Source organism: Elaeis guineensis, chromosome 14, assembly GCF_000442705.2.
Source record: "Elaeis guineensis isolate ETL-2024a chromosome 14, EG11, whole genome shotgun sequence".
Lineage (NCBI taxonomy): Eukaryota > Viridiplantae > Streptophyta > Magnoliopsida > Arecales > Arecaceae > Elaeis > Elaeis guineensis.
In genome coordinates, this window is record NC_026006.2 from 62,850,247 (window position 1) to 62,868,832 (window position 18,586).

The 18,586-nt window shown below is 39.5% G+C and overlaps 1 protein-coding gene across 1 annotated transcript; it reads right to left on the reverse strand.

Moving 5' to 3' along the window:
• Positions 1-12,131: 12,131 nt before the first annotated feature.
• LOC105057229 (60S ribosomal protein L10) lies at positions 12,132-15,794 on the reverse strand. Its single transcript, NM_001303598.1, is given in 4 exon segments — positions 12,132-12,459; positions 12,797-12,878; positions 13,234-13,735; positions 15,759-15,794. Coding segments are annotated over 4 exon segments (675 nt in total). The 5' UTR covers positions 15,769-15,794; the 3' UTR covers positions 12,132-12,378.
• Between the last annotated feature and the right edge of the window lie 2,792 nt (positions 15,795-18,586).

The window sequence follows — 18,586 nt, forward strand, 5'->3', positions numbered from 1 at the left end:
AAGTGGAGGAGAAAAGGGGTGGCAATGGTTGGTGGAGAGAGAAAGAAAAGCATGGAAGGCTTCGAGATATGCTCGAAGAGAAGAGTGAAATGAGGAGGAGAAGAGACCTCATCAGTGCCAGTGAAAAATGTTGGGCGGGTGGAAAAGAAACACATTAGCACGGTATCAAAGATAGAAAGAGTGGGAGGATAGAGAAGGCAATGAATAAGACTATGCCTATTATAGTTTGGGCAGGGTTTTTCTCGTTGTCGGGTATTCTATTTACATCCCAACTAATGGTCGAATTATTGGATAGCAATCCAATAACTCATATATTTGAGGCTTTTCATTTCAGTCAAGAACTTGAGTTGATAGGTCAAGATTCTTTGATGAAATAGGTTTGACCCAGCCAATAGGGAGGTCAGTGGATACTAATCCACGAATCCAAGAAATCAGAGTTGGGCTGAATCAATAATTAAGTTTTTGATCTAAATTCCACATATAGTTTGATGTGAAGTAGGTTTGACCCAACCAACGGGGAGGTCAGTGGGTACTCATCTATAAATCCGACAAATTCGACGGAGTTGGCTTTAGTCAATAATCAACTATTTCACACTCTTCTTATATTCTAAAAAAATGCTGGAAATGAGAATACATACAAAATTCACACCTGACTTAAAAATTTTAGTTGTGTTTGACGTGGTACAGGAAATTGAGTTTCTTGGTAGAACCATCCAAGGAACGAAGTCTTTGAACAAAAATTTAAATTATTGATGATTTGAAGAATGACAAGGGAGAATAACATAACATAACGTTGCTTTCTCAATTTTTGGGTTATTCAGAATGAAGCATGTTGCGGCTAACTTTCTATCGCTTATCACCGGTAAAGAGCACCTGCAAAATAAAATCTTCACAAATCAGAATTGTATCCGGTGGGTATCCTCCGATGCTTAAGTCAGAGAGAGAATTGGTGAACAGCAGATAAGAATGTGTAGTGTAGCAAAGTCTTGACCAGAATTACTTACTCATGTTGTTCATTTACCTCCTCTTTTATTAATGATTCTCATATAACCATCGAGTATGTGGTCCCGTTTTATATGACGCTAGATTATCAAGCCATAATCGTGGAGTTAGTGGCTGTTTATTTTCATTAATGGCCGTAACACATAGTCGATAACTGTTTATAATGATTAGGATATGTTGAGCAGATAGGCCGACTATATATCGGTAATACTGGTACGTCGGTAGAGGTAAGTCGGTAGAAGATCCGAATGACCATCGGTTGGTAACTCTGATATGCCGATGGTCTTCGGTCGAAGGTTAATCAAGTCGTTTGTTGTTGGTCGATAATAGTCGACTGTCAGTCAATCAACTGATTATGAGTCAGAGTAATATATTCATTCGGCCGATGTAGAGTCGGAGTCAGAGGTCGGTTGATTTGCCCCCACAGTTCCCCCCACTACCAAGTCCAAGATGATCCGACGTGTATATTATCACGTGGTCGGATGAATGGAGTCATCACATTTTGCCTCGAACCCCGACTTGACTGCTAGTCGAGAATTCTCCAACTGTTTTGTCATTTCGGTGGCTGCAAAATCATTATTGGACTGTCATGTCGACAGGACAATTCGGTATCGGACGTCTGTATTGGATGTCATTTCAGGAAGATAATTCGGTATCAGACGATATTATTCTGACTAGTAGATTTTGACTACGTGTCCGAATGTCATTGGATCAGAGTTGTTTATGCGGATGATGATGAGGTGGCACAATCAGGAGTAGGTGCATCGAACTATCCGATCAATGATCCATCCGGACGTTGTCACGTGTCGTCATCTGATGAGACTCCAATTTGATCGCTTCCATCTTGACCATTGAGAGATCCTATATATATGGGATCGCTTTCGGCCCGACTTTTACTTTATATTTTATTTTCATCCTCTACTGCAGAAACTCTACCGGAAGGTCGCCCCAGCGTCAGAAGATCAGGGTTCCTTCTCCGCCTTTTTGTTTTTAGCTTTCAGGTTAAATATTTTTGTCTTTCTTTTTTGGGTCCATCTCTTTTTTGTTCTCCTTAGTCTTCTTCTTCCATGGCTCGGGCTTCTTCTTCTTAGGATAATCGGTTGGAGAATCCGACCGACGACTCTCCATCGGATCCGAAAGTGGAGGCTTCTTCATTATCTAAACCCAATGTTGAATGGCTTCGGAAACAATACCGTATCCCGAAGCAGTATCAGCTCTTTGCGCCTGGCACTGATGGTCAAATAAACTCTCCTCCTTCGAGCCAGGTTGCTTTCTATGTTGAAAACCTTCGGGCTGATCTTTGGTTCCCGATTTTGGAGTTCGTCCGAAATCTTTTGGACTATTATGGTCTCTGTCCCGCTCAGCTAGCACTGAACTCGGTCCAGCTTATAATTAGCTTTGCTATGTTATGTCGATTAATACCGACCAAGCCTCATCCTTCTCTTTTTCGTTCCTTCTTTGTTCTCCGCCCCCATCCTAAGGATAAGGGTTGATGGCTCTTCAACCCAAGAAAAAGCCTTTCTTTCATTATCAATTTTTCATCGTCTGTTCATGGATGGAAGAATCAATTCTTCTTTGTTACTTCTTCTCTTCCCTAGGGCTTTCCTTCACGTTGGGGTGATCTAAGGACCGACCCCAACGAGAACAGTCGGATAGAGGTCAACAATCGGGAAGACTTTCATCGATTGAAGGACATGACGGTCCCATCGTAGAGAGAGCTGATGACCGAACAAGCTCTCTACGATGTCGGCCTTAGTTTGTGTTGGGAATAGTGTCCCAAAGCCAATCGTCAGCCTGTTGACGGTTGTGCTCCTTTTTGTATTAGTACATGAATTATAAATAAATAAAAGTTATTTTGGTATTTTTTCATCACAAATGTTTCATCTTCTAATGAACTCCTGTGTTGTGGTGAAGTCCTTAGGACTATTTAGACTCGACAAAGGAGGATTTGTCGCTTAGTCCTTAAACATGTTCGCGACCAAATGATACGTTGTTACCAAGGACGACAACGTTTATCGAGCATAGGTCGTTGTGTGCCATATGGGTTGGTTGTCCTCATAACCAAAGAGTGTGGAGACACTGGTATGGCATACAGGTGAGATGTAATGGTACATCTGCACTGAACGTGACCAACTCCGGAGCTATTTCTGCTGTCAAGATTTGCTCCGATGGGATATGGGTATAAATGTTCCTCCGACCTGAGATCGCCACGGTGACTTGCAAGCAACTCACTACACTTAGGCACTGGACTATCTGAATTTCTAATTCAGTGACGGAAGGTTGCTGGGTGTAGTCAAGTACTTGACTTGTCGATGCGTGTGTCAAGATGGGATTGACCACTCCAGTTTAGGAGCTGTGTACAGTCGTGTTTCAATTTAGCAAAACCTTGGCCAGGGTAGTCCTAGTGAGGAGTCACAGGACTAATTGAGTTGAGCACGATTCGGATGATATCATCAGGGTTGACAGTTTAACCCTGAGTCGTCCTAAATACAGGGGTCAAAAGGGATGAATTATACGGTAACCATATTCACGTAGGTTCTGAATGTTGCGATTGCGATTATTCGACCTATCCGGTCGTCGGATACCATTGCTAGATGGTCACTTCGATTAGTACAGGAATTGGTTCCTGTGCTACCGGTTTAGGTTCGAACCTGCGGGGTCACACACATTAGAGGTTCCTTTCTGATCTGATGGCTGATTATGAATCTTATCTATCTGGGACTCTATGATTGAGAATTAGGATTCTCTAATCATGAGTTCCACACATTTTGGGTACCGGGGTCAAAATTTTGAATTTCAAATTTTGAATTTGAAATTTGAACTCTTTGATCAGGGTTTCATATCGATGGTCTCTGATGCCTGATTGCCCATTGGATTTGAACTCAATATTTATGAGAGGTTTAATTAGTGATTTAATCACTAATTAACTCAATTTAATTGAGTAATTACTTTTGGATCAAGTCCAATTGAATTGGATTCAGTTTGGATTGACCCGATTAGGTTAAATGTTGACCTAATCGCTAAGGTGGTTTAGTCTCTGATTTGATCAGGGGTTAGGTTTAGTTAATTTCTGATTTGATTAGGATTTTATTGAGCCTAATTAAGCCTAATTATGTTGGGTTTAATCTGGTCTAATTGTGCTTAACATATTTTAAACTAGGTTGGCTCAATTTGAATCAAACCACCTTGTTTTAAATTCCCTGTGACACCCAACTTCCTTGCACCCATTTGAATTCACGAGAAAAAACTTCTCATAAAATTTTTCTCACGCAAAATCCTTCCCCACGCCCTCATTTTTGCGCCATATGGATGGATAAAATAATTAGTTAGCCATTCAAATTCAAAGCATGTTTGAATTTGAATGGATAACTTATCACTTGCCCTTTCATCCTTATCCATTTTGTGCGCCACATTACTTACACGAAAAAAGGTTTCTCGTGAAATATTTTCCACGCACAAAGAGCCACGCCCCTTCTCTTCTCACACCCAAAAGGATAGGGATAAGTTGGTTTTCGTTTGAATTCAAATTTGATTTGAATTCAAATGTGTAACCTCTTGTCTTTATCCTCTCACGCGGATAAGACACGTTCGACGTTGTTTTAAAAAGAGGAGAAAGGTGGGACGTGCGTAGAAAATTTAGGAGATAAACTTTGGGGCGTGAGGAAGGCTTCTGCGTAAGGTGAAGGTCCAAAACCTTCCGAGAGAAAAAGAAAGAAAAGAGAGAAAATTGGGCACAGGGTTTTTGGTGTGTACCCTAGGATTTCTACCTAGGGTTCGGGAAGTGAGATTGGTGTGTGACGAGTATCGTGAGTCCATCAAATTTTAGTGAGAGATCCATCAGCCTCTCAAGCAACTGTGCAGACGATCTGGAGCATCCGAGAAGTCGGCACACATAGATCGAAGGAGTTCGATCAACATCTGCCATCAAAAGGGTGAAATCACGAACTAGCATTCGTGAGGAGCTGATCAGACAGGAGCTTCGTGTGGATGATCCACAGAGGCCAGATATTTGGATGGCTACGATGTGACGATCAGAGCCCCCCGACGGTGATCAGATTGCGGTGATCGACTACCCGCAAAAGGTGATGTGTTCTGAACATAGTACTGTAAAACGTTTACTGATTCAAATTTGAATTTCAAATTTAAATGCATGCTGTTGTATCATATTTAGATCCTAGTGTAGGGTTAATTAGTATTAATTAATGAGATTAATTAATAATTTTGCTGTAAAATAATAATTTTGAAAAAGTTTTAAAATTACCATTTTGCTCCTGCACTAAATTTTTGCTTCAGTTTGATCATCACTTTAGATATAGCCTAGTCGATCACTTCCATTTTTATTTTGTTTGTTTCTGAATTGTGCTAACTTTTTATTCTTATTGCAGCTATACAGCCAAGGGTACGAGTATCGACCTTCGATATTCGTTAACATACTGCCAAGAAAAGAGCAGCATCCAAAGCTGGACCTTCTCGACTGTCGAAGAAGGGTCGGGCAACTACATTGGCACTGGTGAGGGAACCTGATGTACCATCATCATTGGTTCCTGAGCCGATTCTGGCACTGTCAGCCCCGACAGCACTTTCTGAAGTACCGTCTATCGAAGATGGGGCGTAAGAGAAAATAGAGTTGTCGCAGCACCATCGATGGCTCAATCAACAGAGGTTCAGATTGAGGTGGAAGTCACGGTCGAATCTGAACAGTCCGCAGCTACGTTGGTTATTCCTTCAGCGAGACTTTCTCGAGCGCAGTCAAGCTTCAATTTTTTCGCATTCTCAAGCACGGGACTGCCGACGGAAGACCAGGAGAAGGCATTGGTGACTTCGGCTGACGATGGATCATCGTCAGGGCACACCGTTCACTTCGACATCAAGCTTTCTGAGGATGAGTCAGCCTTGGCCAAATGGCTCATTCAAGCTATTCTTCTTCCGACTGATTGGGAGAATAGAAAAAATCGTTCCATCGTCGAAATATTTTCCTCTGTTTATCCGATGATACTCGGGGTAAATTTTTCTTTACACTTTTTTTTGACTTATCTGACTTATCTTCTGCTTTCAGTTGGCATATGACATGTTCGACCTGAAAGCCGGCTACTTAAAGGTTGCAGACTTCCATCGGACATGGATGGATAAAGTGGTGGCCACTAATGCTGAAAAGGTAGCTACCCCTAAAAAACTTCAGACGACGATCGAGCGGGAGGCAAAGCTTCAGGAGGAAGTCTCTCATCTAACCACCAATCTTCAATCTTCTGGAGCCAAACTTGAGTTGGCTCGTCAAAACATCTTGGCTCTTGAGTTCCAGATCAAGAGTAAGAAACATTCGATCCATTAGCTTCAACGAGAAAGAGACGGATGCATCATTGAACTCGAAGTCGAATGTGGAAGACATCGGGCCAGCCTGAAAAGGTTGGCACTAACCGATGACGAATCGACTTCCACAAGGGCTGACGCAGAGTTGGCGAGAGCAGAAGTAGAGTCGGTGAGGGAGGTTCTAAACCATGCCATTGAAAACTTCAAGAATTCAAAGGAGTTCAAGAAAGAGATTCTCGAAGGACTGTCGGCATTCATCTGACCACGAGAAGTCTTTTGCTTATCTTAAAATTTTAAAGAAAGGCAAGCACCTTTATGCCGACTTTGATATGAATTGGCTGAGTGCGACGATCCTTCAGTTGAACTGTTATATTTCTTTCTTTGAGCTTGGATGCTTCATGTTGATGATAGTCTTTATTTTCTCGAGATTGACCTCGATTCCTCACTACGACATAAAAAATCTGAGAAATTTTTCAGAAGTCACTCCAAACGCACACTTAGTCGGATTTAACTTCATCTGATATCATCGAAGTGTGCTGAAGGCTTCCTCTAAGTCTCGAATATGATCTGAGGTTTGGAGACTTTTCACCAGCATGTCATTCACATAAACTTTCATATTTCGCTCAATTTGTATCTTGAAAATTTTGTTGACTAGCCGTTGATATGTGGCTCCAGTATTTTTTAAACCGAAAGATATTACTTTATAGCAGTAGATGCCTTTGTCGGTTACGAAGGCTGTGTGCTCCTCATCTTCAGATGCCATCCGAATCTAATTGTAGCCTGCAAAAGCATTCATGAAGCTTAAAAGTCGGTATCCCGAAGTCACATCAACTAATTGATCAATCTTTGGCAAAGAAAAACTATCCTTCGGACAAGTTTTGTTCAGATTTGTGTAATCAATGCAGATTTTCTATTTTTTATTGGCCTTTCTCACCATCACTATATTGACGAGCCAATCGGGATAAGTAGCTTCTCTGATGAAACCAGCTGCAAGGAGCTTGTTGACCTCTTCGTCGATGATCTTCTACCTTTCAGAAGCAAAAGATCTTTTCTTCTGTCTCACCGCTTGACCTTCGCGTCAATATTGAGTCGATGAGTTATTACTTCTAGAAGAATTTTTGGCATGTCTGTAACCAACTAGCAAAAATATCGACGTTTATCTTGAGTAGATTTATTAGTTGCTGCCATTCCAGATCAGACAACTGCGATCCAATTTGGACCGTCTTCTCATGATCTTCTTCTTTTAATGGGATGGAGACCAGTTATTCGGTTGGTTCACCCCTCTCTTTATTTTCTCTTTGGTCCAATTTATCAATAGATAAAAAGTCTTTGGATTAATTATTTTGTGTGAAAATTAGGAAGCAGTGTCAGGCAAGTTATTGATCTCCACGCATCTCTTCGACTCCATTTTTTATCGAAAATCGAATCAATAGATGGTATGTCAAGACCACTGCTCTCAAAGCATTAAGATCAGATCATCCGAGTTTGGCATTATAAGCTGAGAGAACTCGGATAATCGTGAATGTCACAAGAACAGTACTCTATTATGGTTCAGTTCCTGTGGTTAATAGGAGAGTGATTTCTCCCTCCACAGTGACTGCATCTCCTGTGAAATCGATCAATGGCATCGAGACTCTTCTAAGTTGATCAGTCGATAGTCGCATTTGAAAGAAAGTTGAGTAAAACAAAACATCCGTAGAGCTTTCATTATCTACAAGAATTCTTTTTACATCATAATTAGTTATCATTGCCGAGACAATGATAGCATCATCATGAAAAGTTTGAATTCTCTGAATATTTTCTTTCAAAAAATTTATTACATTGTCGAGTTATCGTTTCTTCACCGACTCTTCTTCGAAAGTTGCCCCCCAGTTTGATTGTCCGGAGATCATATCGATTACTCCTGTAGTCAACCGATTGTTGATAGTCTCCTCAGTTTGTGGTTGAGGTTGTCGGTCAGCAGGAGGTTGAGTCAGTTGATTCCTTCGAAACTTTTTGAGGTAGCCTTATCGGATCAAGGCTTCTATCTCATCTCTGAGCTAGATGCACTGTTCGGTATCGTGACCGTGATCACGATAGAATCGATAGTATTTTTTTCTATCTCAGATCTTTAATGGTACTTTCATTGGTGGGGGGTGTCATAAGTATTCTGTTCCTTCGATCTCCATCAAGATCTGCACACGAGGAGCAGAGAGAGGAGTGTAGGAGTCATACCTGCCATAATTCGGCTTCAGACTCCATCTTTGAGGTGAATCTCTTTTGTTAACAGTCGGCCAACTTGATTCGGTCAGAGCTTCACTTTTCTTTTGTTTGTTCTTCTGATCTTTTTCATCTGTTTGGCATCGGTCAGAAGCAGCTTCATCTGCGTGAATGTACTTGTACGCGCGCTCCAGAAGTTTAGCATAGATCCGAGGGAGAGTTTTGTCAAGAGAGTAAGTAAATCTGGATCCTCTCATATCTCTTTTCATGGTCGATATAGTCATATCTTTATTGAGGTCCCTGACCTCAAGTGTGGTTGTATTGAAACGAGCCATAAAGTCTCTCAATGTCTCTGTCTCATCTTGCTTAATTGAGAAAAGACTATCAGATATCCGTAGCGGCCTTCGGCTTGTGCTGAAATGCACCACAAAAGAATGTTCAAGCTGCTCGAAAGAGTTAATGCTCTCCGACTGAAGTTCGAAATACCAGACTCGAGCAGCCTTCCGAAGAGTTGCCAAGAAGTTAATGCATAAGAGGGCATCGGTTGCCCCCTGGATCATCATGAGGGCTTTATAGCTCTCCAAGTAGTCGATCGGATCGGTGGAGCCATCATATGACTCCATCCATGGCATCTTGAATCGAAAGAGAATCGGTTCATCCAAAATACGTCGAGAGAGAGGTTAGACAGTGTGGAAGTCGTAGTCACTGAAAGACTTCCGATCTTCCACTTAAAGTCGGACGAACTGACGATTAATTTCTCAAAACTTGCATTCATAATCGTCAAGCCGCCGTTGCTGAAAAACTCTGGGAGTGGAATCCCCTGAAGAGCTCGAAGAAGGAGAAGCAGAAGGCATCCACGGCCGTTTCCCCTTCTGGATACTGTGTGCATGAGAAAGAGAGGGAGAACACCGCGAATGATGGGTAGCACGGTGAGAGTGTCGAGAATGTAGTTGTCCGTCTCGATGGGAGTGTCGAAACGGTCGCTCCGGAGATGAGAAGGGTGAGCACTGCGGAGGACGGTGGCTGTGCCTAGACGGCACTGACTGAGCCACCGATTGTTCTACTGGTGGCTGCTGCTGCTGGGTTTGCTGCTGTTGGAGGCTTTGAACCACCTCCATCAAAACTTTCATTTGCTGCATGAGTGCAGCAATTTGTACGTCCGTGGTGACAACAGGACACGAGGAATTGGACTCTACCACCGGAGATGGGGGAGGAACATCTTTTCGATGGAAAGATTGTCTTGCCGATCCAGTCGAATGCTGAGCTCTGATTCTCAGCATAATTGACTGTATTCTCCCTCTACCTGGCATGCCAATTTGTTGCAGCCAACTTCCTGTCGTCTGTCGCCGTGAAGAGCACCTGCAAGATAAAGTCCTCACAGATCGAAGTTATGTCCGGTGAAGATCCTTCGATGCTTAAGTCAGAGAGAGGTTTGATGAACAGCAGATAAGAATGTATAATGTAGCAGAGTCTTGGTCCAGAATTGTCTTACCCATGTTATTCGTTTACCTCTCTTTTTATAAATGATTCTTATATAACCATCGAGCACGTGGTATCACTTTTTATGGTGCTAGATTATCGGACTATAATTATGGAGTTAGTGGTCTATTTATTTCCATTAATGATCATAATATATAGTCGATAACCGTTCAGTTAGGATATGTTGAGCAGATAGGCCGACTATATGTCGGTAATATGGATACGTCGGTAGAGATCAGTCAGTAAAAGATCCGAATGACCACCGACTGATAACTCTGATATGTCGATGGTTTATGATCGAAGGTTGATCAAGTCGTTTGTTGTTGATCGATAATAGCCGACTATCGGTCGGTCAACTGATTACGAGTCGGAGTAATATGTTTATTCGACCGATATAGAGTCGGAGTCGGAAGTCGATTGATTTACTCCAATAAAATCTAACCATAATCTATAATAAATATAAAATCCATGACTATAGCAAGGGAAAGAGGAGTAAAGCGGTGGAAGTTATTTGATCAGCTAGCCCAATCGGAATCTGCTGATAACGTTGATATAATGATATCTCAGTGCTCTCTCTTTGTCCCTCGAGATGAACCAAACCTCAAAAACCTAGTGGAGAAAGCAAGGGGCGCCTTTAGTGGTCACGGGCCGACCGACGAGGGTCCACGTCTTCTGCTGCAAAAAAGGCATGGTGACATGTGGTACTAATATTGCACTTCTAACAAAGCATTGGTCACGGTTATAACCACATGGTGCTATATATTGTTTGTGATGAAAATATTTGATGAATTTTATTTGATATACCACGTCCAATAATATTTTTATCAATATTACATGTAAAAACCTTCTTTCTTATCACTATTTACAAACAATTAAGATAAGCCCAATTTATTTTGTAACTAAAAACCTTGAACTAGGTTTATGCTAATAGATTAGTTGATGACCATTCTCTGAAAAATTCGATGGGACTGTTGGAAGGTAGGGGACGAAATCATCCCTGTTCCTCTCTCTTTTTTAAGACTCTACTAGATACACAAAGCCCTAAACCAAACCTCTAAAAAAAATCTTGGAAAGGTGTTCTTCCAGAGCGATCGCTATGATCATGGTGGCTTCATCTTGAGAAGGGTTTGGAAGGATATGTTCAAGGCAGCATCGTTTTAATTGTATTCCAAAATTTACATCCAACGAGAGTCGGTGAGTCTAGCTCACTCCACACCCCACCCTCTCACTCCCCAGCTTACTCACAAGGGGGAGTCACCAGGATCTGGCTGTTTCCACCCTCGACCTGCTCTCACCTTTCGTACTCCATCATTGTCTATGCTGTCGCCAGTTTACTCGCTACCAACATGGGCATAAAGAGACATATCTTGCCCTCTCCATGCCTCTTATTAGAAGGCAAATGATTAAACCAAAGGTTATATTATACCATAACCCAGTCACACCCGTTCTGGCAACATTCCCTTTAAAACAAATCAAAGGTTAAACGATATATTGTACAGTTTTATGCCTTAGGTTGTAAAGAATTGACAGGTCACACAGACCTGATTGAAACGGGTCGCCAACTTAATGTGTACGAATTCCAAGAGCAACAAATTTTGACTTACAAGAATTTCGTAAATTTGCTTCAGCAATTACACAATCAACCAGGAGCGATTTATGAAACAAAGAACCCTCGTGATGATACCTCTATAGCGGCAAATGCAAGGGTTTTGGGCTCGTCACTCGTGCATTGGCCTAAATAATGCATCATGCTAATCAATATACATTTCCCTCATTTCAAAGGGCAGTCCAATGCACGCAGGGGAATACGCAGCTTTACCCCTGAATGCAGGAAGACTGCTTTCATCCATGACACCGGCAAAGAAACAACCATTGCGCCAATACTCACTTTTATAGGATTCAATGATTTGCAAGTGACAAATCTAAAATTTAACTAACAGACTATGTCAGAACCCAGACACCAGTCGGTCATAGATGCTCTTTTATCAAACACCGCAACCCACCAAAATACGAAGCAAGTCTTCACACCAATTTTGCTTTCAGGTTATTGAACCAAAAAAAGATTAAAAAAAAAAAATACTACAGGTTATCACACGCCGAGAGTTTCCTACCGATCCATGTAGTTAAAGAAAAAGGACAATACGAATCAAGGAGCAGATTTTTACTTCATAACACTATCATCAACATAAACAGGTTCAAAAGCTGAACTGCCATACCAAGATGTTTAAGCACAGGATCCAAAAAACAAATATCCATAATGGGTAAACCTAGCACTCGTATACTGCAAAAGACAACGCACTCGATAAAAAATTAAACCCCAAAATGATCCAGGACATTAAAACAGCAATTGATAGATCAACAGCTTTGTCCTTGTTCTGCATTGGAGAGATCTTAAGAAGCATTTGCGATTGTAGGTGGCAAGAATGCCCTTCCAGGTTGGCGTGCAGAAAGTCGCCCATGGCATCCAAGTAACTACACCATCACAAAAGTTAATAATAGAATTAGAATTTACCATATATATTGCCAAAAAAAAAGCAATTGAAAGTATCCAAAATAAGTTCTGCTAAATTTATTTGCTATCATCCAACTAATGTTCCCCTAATTTCTAACAAATGCCAACAGTGATCAGGTGCTACCCTGCAAAGTGGTGATAGCATCTCAACTTTGAGATACAAAAGCACATTGAATCATGGGGTATAGGGAGAAGGAATCCACCGGTTACAGTGTGAATATAAGGATAGGGAAATGAGGCATATCAATGTGTCAAGGTGCAGATCTAGAGATCATTAAACTGTATCTGCGAACGTACCTTAGCATTCACACCATCTGGGACAATTCTGTTCTCACTCTTCCACCTCAAATAGTCCGTGCGGTTAAATTTTGTGAAGCCCCTGAAGAAAAAAAGTTCATGACGTGAATATTCATTAAAGCAAATGACGTGTCAAAAGGGTAAAAAAAATCTAATGTCATTTCCCATAAAACACTATGCTTTCTAATATTAGTTGGAACTTAAAAACAGATAATTACGCTCATCCCAAACATTACAAGGCAAACCACTTGTATAGACCAAAATCACACGTCCACTCCCAACTTTATTATATACGCTTCCATCTTCTATAAATACAACCCCCCTCGTTTATAGCTTCCTTTGAAGGGAGAGAAACAAAAGAAGCCCAATAGCTAGAGCATATCTATCAACATAGATGAATATTAATAAATTATAATTGCTTCCTTTTTGATGCATACCATTTTCGGCTGATGATGATCTTTTGACGGCCAGGGAACTTGAACTTGGCACGGCGCAGAGCTTCTTGTGCATGATTGCTGTTGCCATCCTTGCAACGAACAGACAGAAGGACCTGACCAATCATCACCCTAGCACATGTTCCTTGAGGCTTCCCAAAGGCACCCCTCATTCCAGTCTGAAGCCTATCAGCTCCAGCACATGAAAGCATCTTGTTGATACGCAGCACATGGAAGGGATGCACTCTCACTCTTAGATGGAAAGCATCCTTCCCGGCATACTTCGCCATATACTTGTTGCATGCAATACGAGCAGCCTCAAGAGCCTCACTGGATACATTCTCCTTTTCCCAGCTCACCAGATGAACACAGAAGGGGAACTCATCAACCCCCTTCTTCTTCATCCCAACATCATAGATCCTGATCTTAGGATCTGGAACACCACGGCAGTACCGTGACTTTGGGTATGGCTTGTTCTTGATCTGGCGATAGCACCTTGCAGGTCCTGCACATGAGAAAGTGTGGACAGCCAGATTATAATATATTCCCAAATAAAAATTGCAAGATCCATGCATGATTAAGCTTTTCTTTAATGAAAAATCAGATAGAAATTAAAATCCAGCATTTAGGTAATGTACACCTGCAACCTCAACATAAATTACCAGCAATTGCAAAAAGCAGTCCCATCCCATATTTCAGTAAAAAGAGCTAAACATTTAGAGCTGCCATTAGGATTTTGGATTATAACATAACTAGAAATTACATATGAACATACCAATATAAGATCAGCTATTCTGACCAGAACATTTTCCTATTGACACTATCATCATAAACATGTGTTCACTGACAACAAACATATTGATCAGTTTTCCATATTATTTGATCAACTTGTACAAATTGAATGAGTTACAAGTCATTACATTGTACAACCACTGTCAAAATCAACGATGTAATATATGGATGAATAACTGTCTCAACATCATAGAAAAGAGATGTTTTACATAAAGGCCATCAATAGTTAACACACAACAACTGGAACACAAGTTCATGATCCGATACCAAAACTAAACATTCTACTCCATAATTTAAAAGTTCACACAAGAATTGATAAGCTTAATAAATTCTGTGAACTTGGAGATCCTGGATTACCTTCAAACATCAAACTTAGACCACATTTTTTTTTGTTTTTCACAGAACTATCCATTTCTTTCCAGAGGCACTTTATTCCAATTATAATGCTTCCAGATATGAGAAAGCATATGAGAAAGTAATTTGAAAGAGAAGAAAAAGCATATATACACCCTTGCAATGCACTGGAAAACTGTCGTCAACCTATAGGCATACAAAATGAACATGACTCATAGAGGGAAATAGCATACAATGTTGTTACATGAATGCTCAGTTGATAGGTTATGACACAAGAAGTTGTCCAGATAAACAACATCATACTTAGTGTGAGAGTACTCCTGCTACAGAGATCAAGAGAATCCACCCCCTCGTTTTTCAAAAAAATAAAGACTAATCCACCAAGATTGAGTATTCATGAGTTGAATCAATTATGTAACAAACTTTCCACCCTCAGCAATTTGATCCCTCATGATATTGGTAAGGAATTATATCTATTCCATCATAAATGCAATCTTAACAGTTGGATCATTGGCAAATTATCATTTTCACATAACACAAAAATGGGCATCATAAAAATCTCCCATCTTCAACAAACACCCAAAGCCAAATAAATAAATAAATAAATATTTCATTTCATAATATGTCCGGTAAGTTTATAATTCCATTTACTTAGATCCATGATTTCACTGTATTTTTGTTTTTCAATAGTATTATGTTCAACACATGCAATTTCTAGCAAGTACTAGAGGTCAAGCCATCTCACGTCTTTAAGATCACAGAATTTGATCTTCCTTTTTTACCACAGAATAAGAAAAAAAAAACTAATGGGACTGCTGCTCATTCTAGCAGTGAAACCACGACTTCTACAAACAAATCTCTAACATATCCTTAAGCGTTTTAACACATACCACCTATCTTATAATCATGTTAAAATATATAACATCAGAAACAATAAACCACATAACAACAAGACGATAGAAGATTACACCACCGAAAAAAGAAGGCTACGAAACTACAGCGTATAACAGAACCAGAGCAAAGTAAGACTCATATCCAAAAAACTTTTTTTTAAAAAAAAAGGATCCAAAAACAATATTTCTAAGTCTTAATAAAACCCTAGCTACAGAGCGAAAACTAAGAAGAAAACCGGTTCTCATATACTCGAATTCATATAAAAAGATTCAACCCAGAAGATCGTAAAGATAAATTATTCCAACGAATTATAGAACCATATATCGAATCAAATAACTACAACGATCAGATCAAGTCGACATCCAGAACCCTCTTTAATCTTTCCCCGCTTTCAGGAAAGATTAGCGCCTCAATCGAAGACTAACGGATATCAATCGATAAGAGCTATCAGAAAATGGAGATTCCGCGAGAGGGATCGAGCTACTTACTTCTCCCCATGGCTGAAACGATTGGCAAGAAGATGAACGCAGCTGCGGTGCAAAACCTAGGAGACAGACGAATGCCCTCTATATATAAGGAGGGGACAGAAACCTGGAATTCTGGAAGCTTCAGAACCTAACGCGGATATGAGGCCCAGATAGGCTTCTGGCTTTAAAATGGCCCGAGTTGGGCCGACCGTTCAACTGGACTGACGAAATGCTTCTTCTCCACGCTTCCTTTTGACGTGTGTGCGTGCGTCATGTCAGTATTCTTTCCCTTGCAATCTCATCTCCTATGGAATTCGGAATACATCAAAATTCTCAAGCCAATAGATATCAATCAATTCATCATACTTTACTGTTAATTAATTGATTTATTTATTAATCAACTAGAGTTTGGCATGTGATCAGGTTGGTGTATGTACCTGAGCCGACCTTGATTGAGCTCGGAACAAAAGAAGATTTTTTTTTAAAATTACTTTTGAGCATGAATTTTGTGATGGAGCTTAGTTTATTCATCATTTGATTTCGCCTAATATAAAGTCAAGCCGAGCATAAGTCCGTTCTGTTAATTTTATTAACTCAAATCCAGCTGTAATTACATCATGCTTATAATAGGCCCGAATAAGAAATCAGACCCGATTGTAGCTTAACTCAATGTTTCATAGATTTAAGCATTAGAAAAAAAATTAATATTTAAGCAAAAGATATAAATCTAAGAGTATTAGATATATTATCAAATATATTATTGCTCCATAAAACATGATAACTTAACGCATTCTATTACATAAATATTTCATGCTTTATGCATTCTATATATAGAGTAGAATAATATATATGTTGTTACTATAAGTTTTCGAACTAAGATGGAGTAGGTCGATCTTCTATCAATCTGAAGTTCAGCAGCGATCTGAGAATTGATTTTACATAAAAAAATAGAAAAAAAATGTCCAAACTCACAGAAGATTCTCCAATAAAAAATTTTCTAATATTTAAGTCAATCAGAATTTGAGAATAATAGAAAAAAAATGAGAGAAAAAAAGTGGATGCTTATTCTCTTGGAGAATAACTTATTTGGAAGTCTCTTATGCCTCCCTTTAGAGAGAGTAGTTGTGTGTTACTTTTAAATTTGATAAAATCGATGTCGATGATCATGAGGATCATGGGCTACAAACATTATCTACATGATTTTAGCACGTGTCCGTGATTAAAAGAAATCCTTTGAGATTTTGGGAGATATTTTTGGGTCAATTTTTCCTTCTTCAATAGTCATGGCTCGAGTTCATCTGGTATCATCGATATTATTCGGACCTCAGGGTCGGTATATGTCCAAACTTGGAGTTGAGTCGTAGCTAGTGGCAAGAGATCATTTTGGTGGGATAATTTAATTGTTTAGCTTTTTTTTTTTTTTGTCCGAAGAGTTTCTTTGGTTTTTCTTCAAGTCATTGGTATCAGATTTGAGGCGAGTGTTTAGCTACAACCTCAGAAAAGAGAGATCGAGATCAGATGATAGATTTCCCCCATTATATATATATAACATTGCAGTATTTTTTCTCCCATGAAAGTGTATGTCCCCGCAGTTTATTTATTTATTTTTAATAGGTGCATAGTACAAGCTGCTGACAGAGAAGAGGTACCATGTCCTCTCTGAACACAAGGCGATGATCTTTTTCCAGTAGAGTGATGATATTTAAGACTATTCTATTCTATTGTTAAGAGCTTAGAATGGATATTATAGTGCATGTTTGTTTCAAGGATTTCCAGTTTGCATTAGAAATTAGTTTTGAGCGGGCTTGATCAACTCATAGCTTTGTTTGGAACCACATACAAAATCAGCACATAAGCATGACAAATCCACATGAAGCTTGTAATATAAGGATTTTTAAGTAAACGAAAATTCAACTGGTGATCCATAGAAAATGTAATTTAAGGTTTAACTTGTTACAGCTTGGTAACTTATAGTAATTGAAGATAGAAGTTGAGTCTTATAAATAACTTTTCCTCTACCGATACCATCCATATATCCGGCTTAACATGTAGTACAAGCGCCATATTGGTCACAATACATTCTAGTTTGAGTGCACTTTGACATTGTTTGAGGCATGTCTCTGGAGATGCTCAAAGTAAAACAGACTCGTTTAGAGCATTCATCACACCTAGAAGAGAGAAACACGAAGAGTTTAGCCTTTACACCAATTAGGCTTTCAAAAATTAAGCAAACTTTAACCTCCTACAAAGTGCTCATCGATCATGATTACAATGTTCATCTCATCTCCCTTTGACAGCTTCACATAGTTGCTTCTTCTATCTTTGTTTTTATTTTTTTATTTATTTTTTTTTAAGATTTGCCATTTTCCTTTGAACTGGCAGTCTTAGGCTTCGGTTTTTGTGGATGCACTTCTAATGCTAGATCTCCCAAAACTAGTCATGGTCCTAGGCATTTAGCATGCAAGAAAAAAGGCATCCACTCAACATACAAGAGAAAATTCATCAAATTCAAAACACGCATGATACAGGCATGGCAAAATTTTTAAAATCTTCTCATAATGAAATTAAATATCAAAATGAAGTACTTAGTGTACAATTTTGCCCCATCAGAAAACTATAAATATTTTCTCCTCAGCTTTTTTCTACATGTGAAATGTTAGATACCGTCAAAGTTAATTGAAGTTTGTCATGAAACTTATAAGCAACTTAAGATTCAACTAGCAGTGTGTGAAAAATCTTTAACATTAGCCCACAAGATTGGAAATTTTTTTATAAAGTTGTGATCCGGTAATTACGAAAATTTAGGGGACGTTTGGTACATTATATAGGGAATATTGCTATGGTAATGT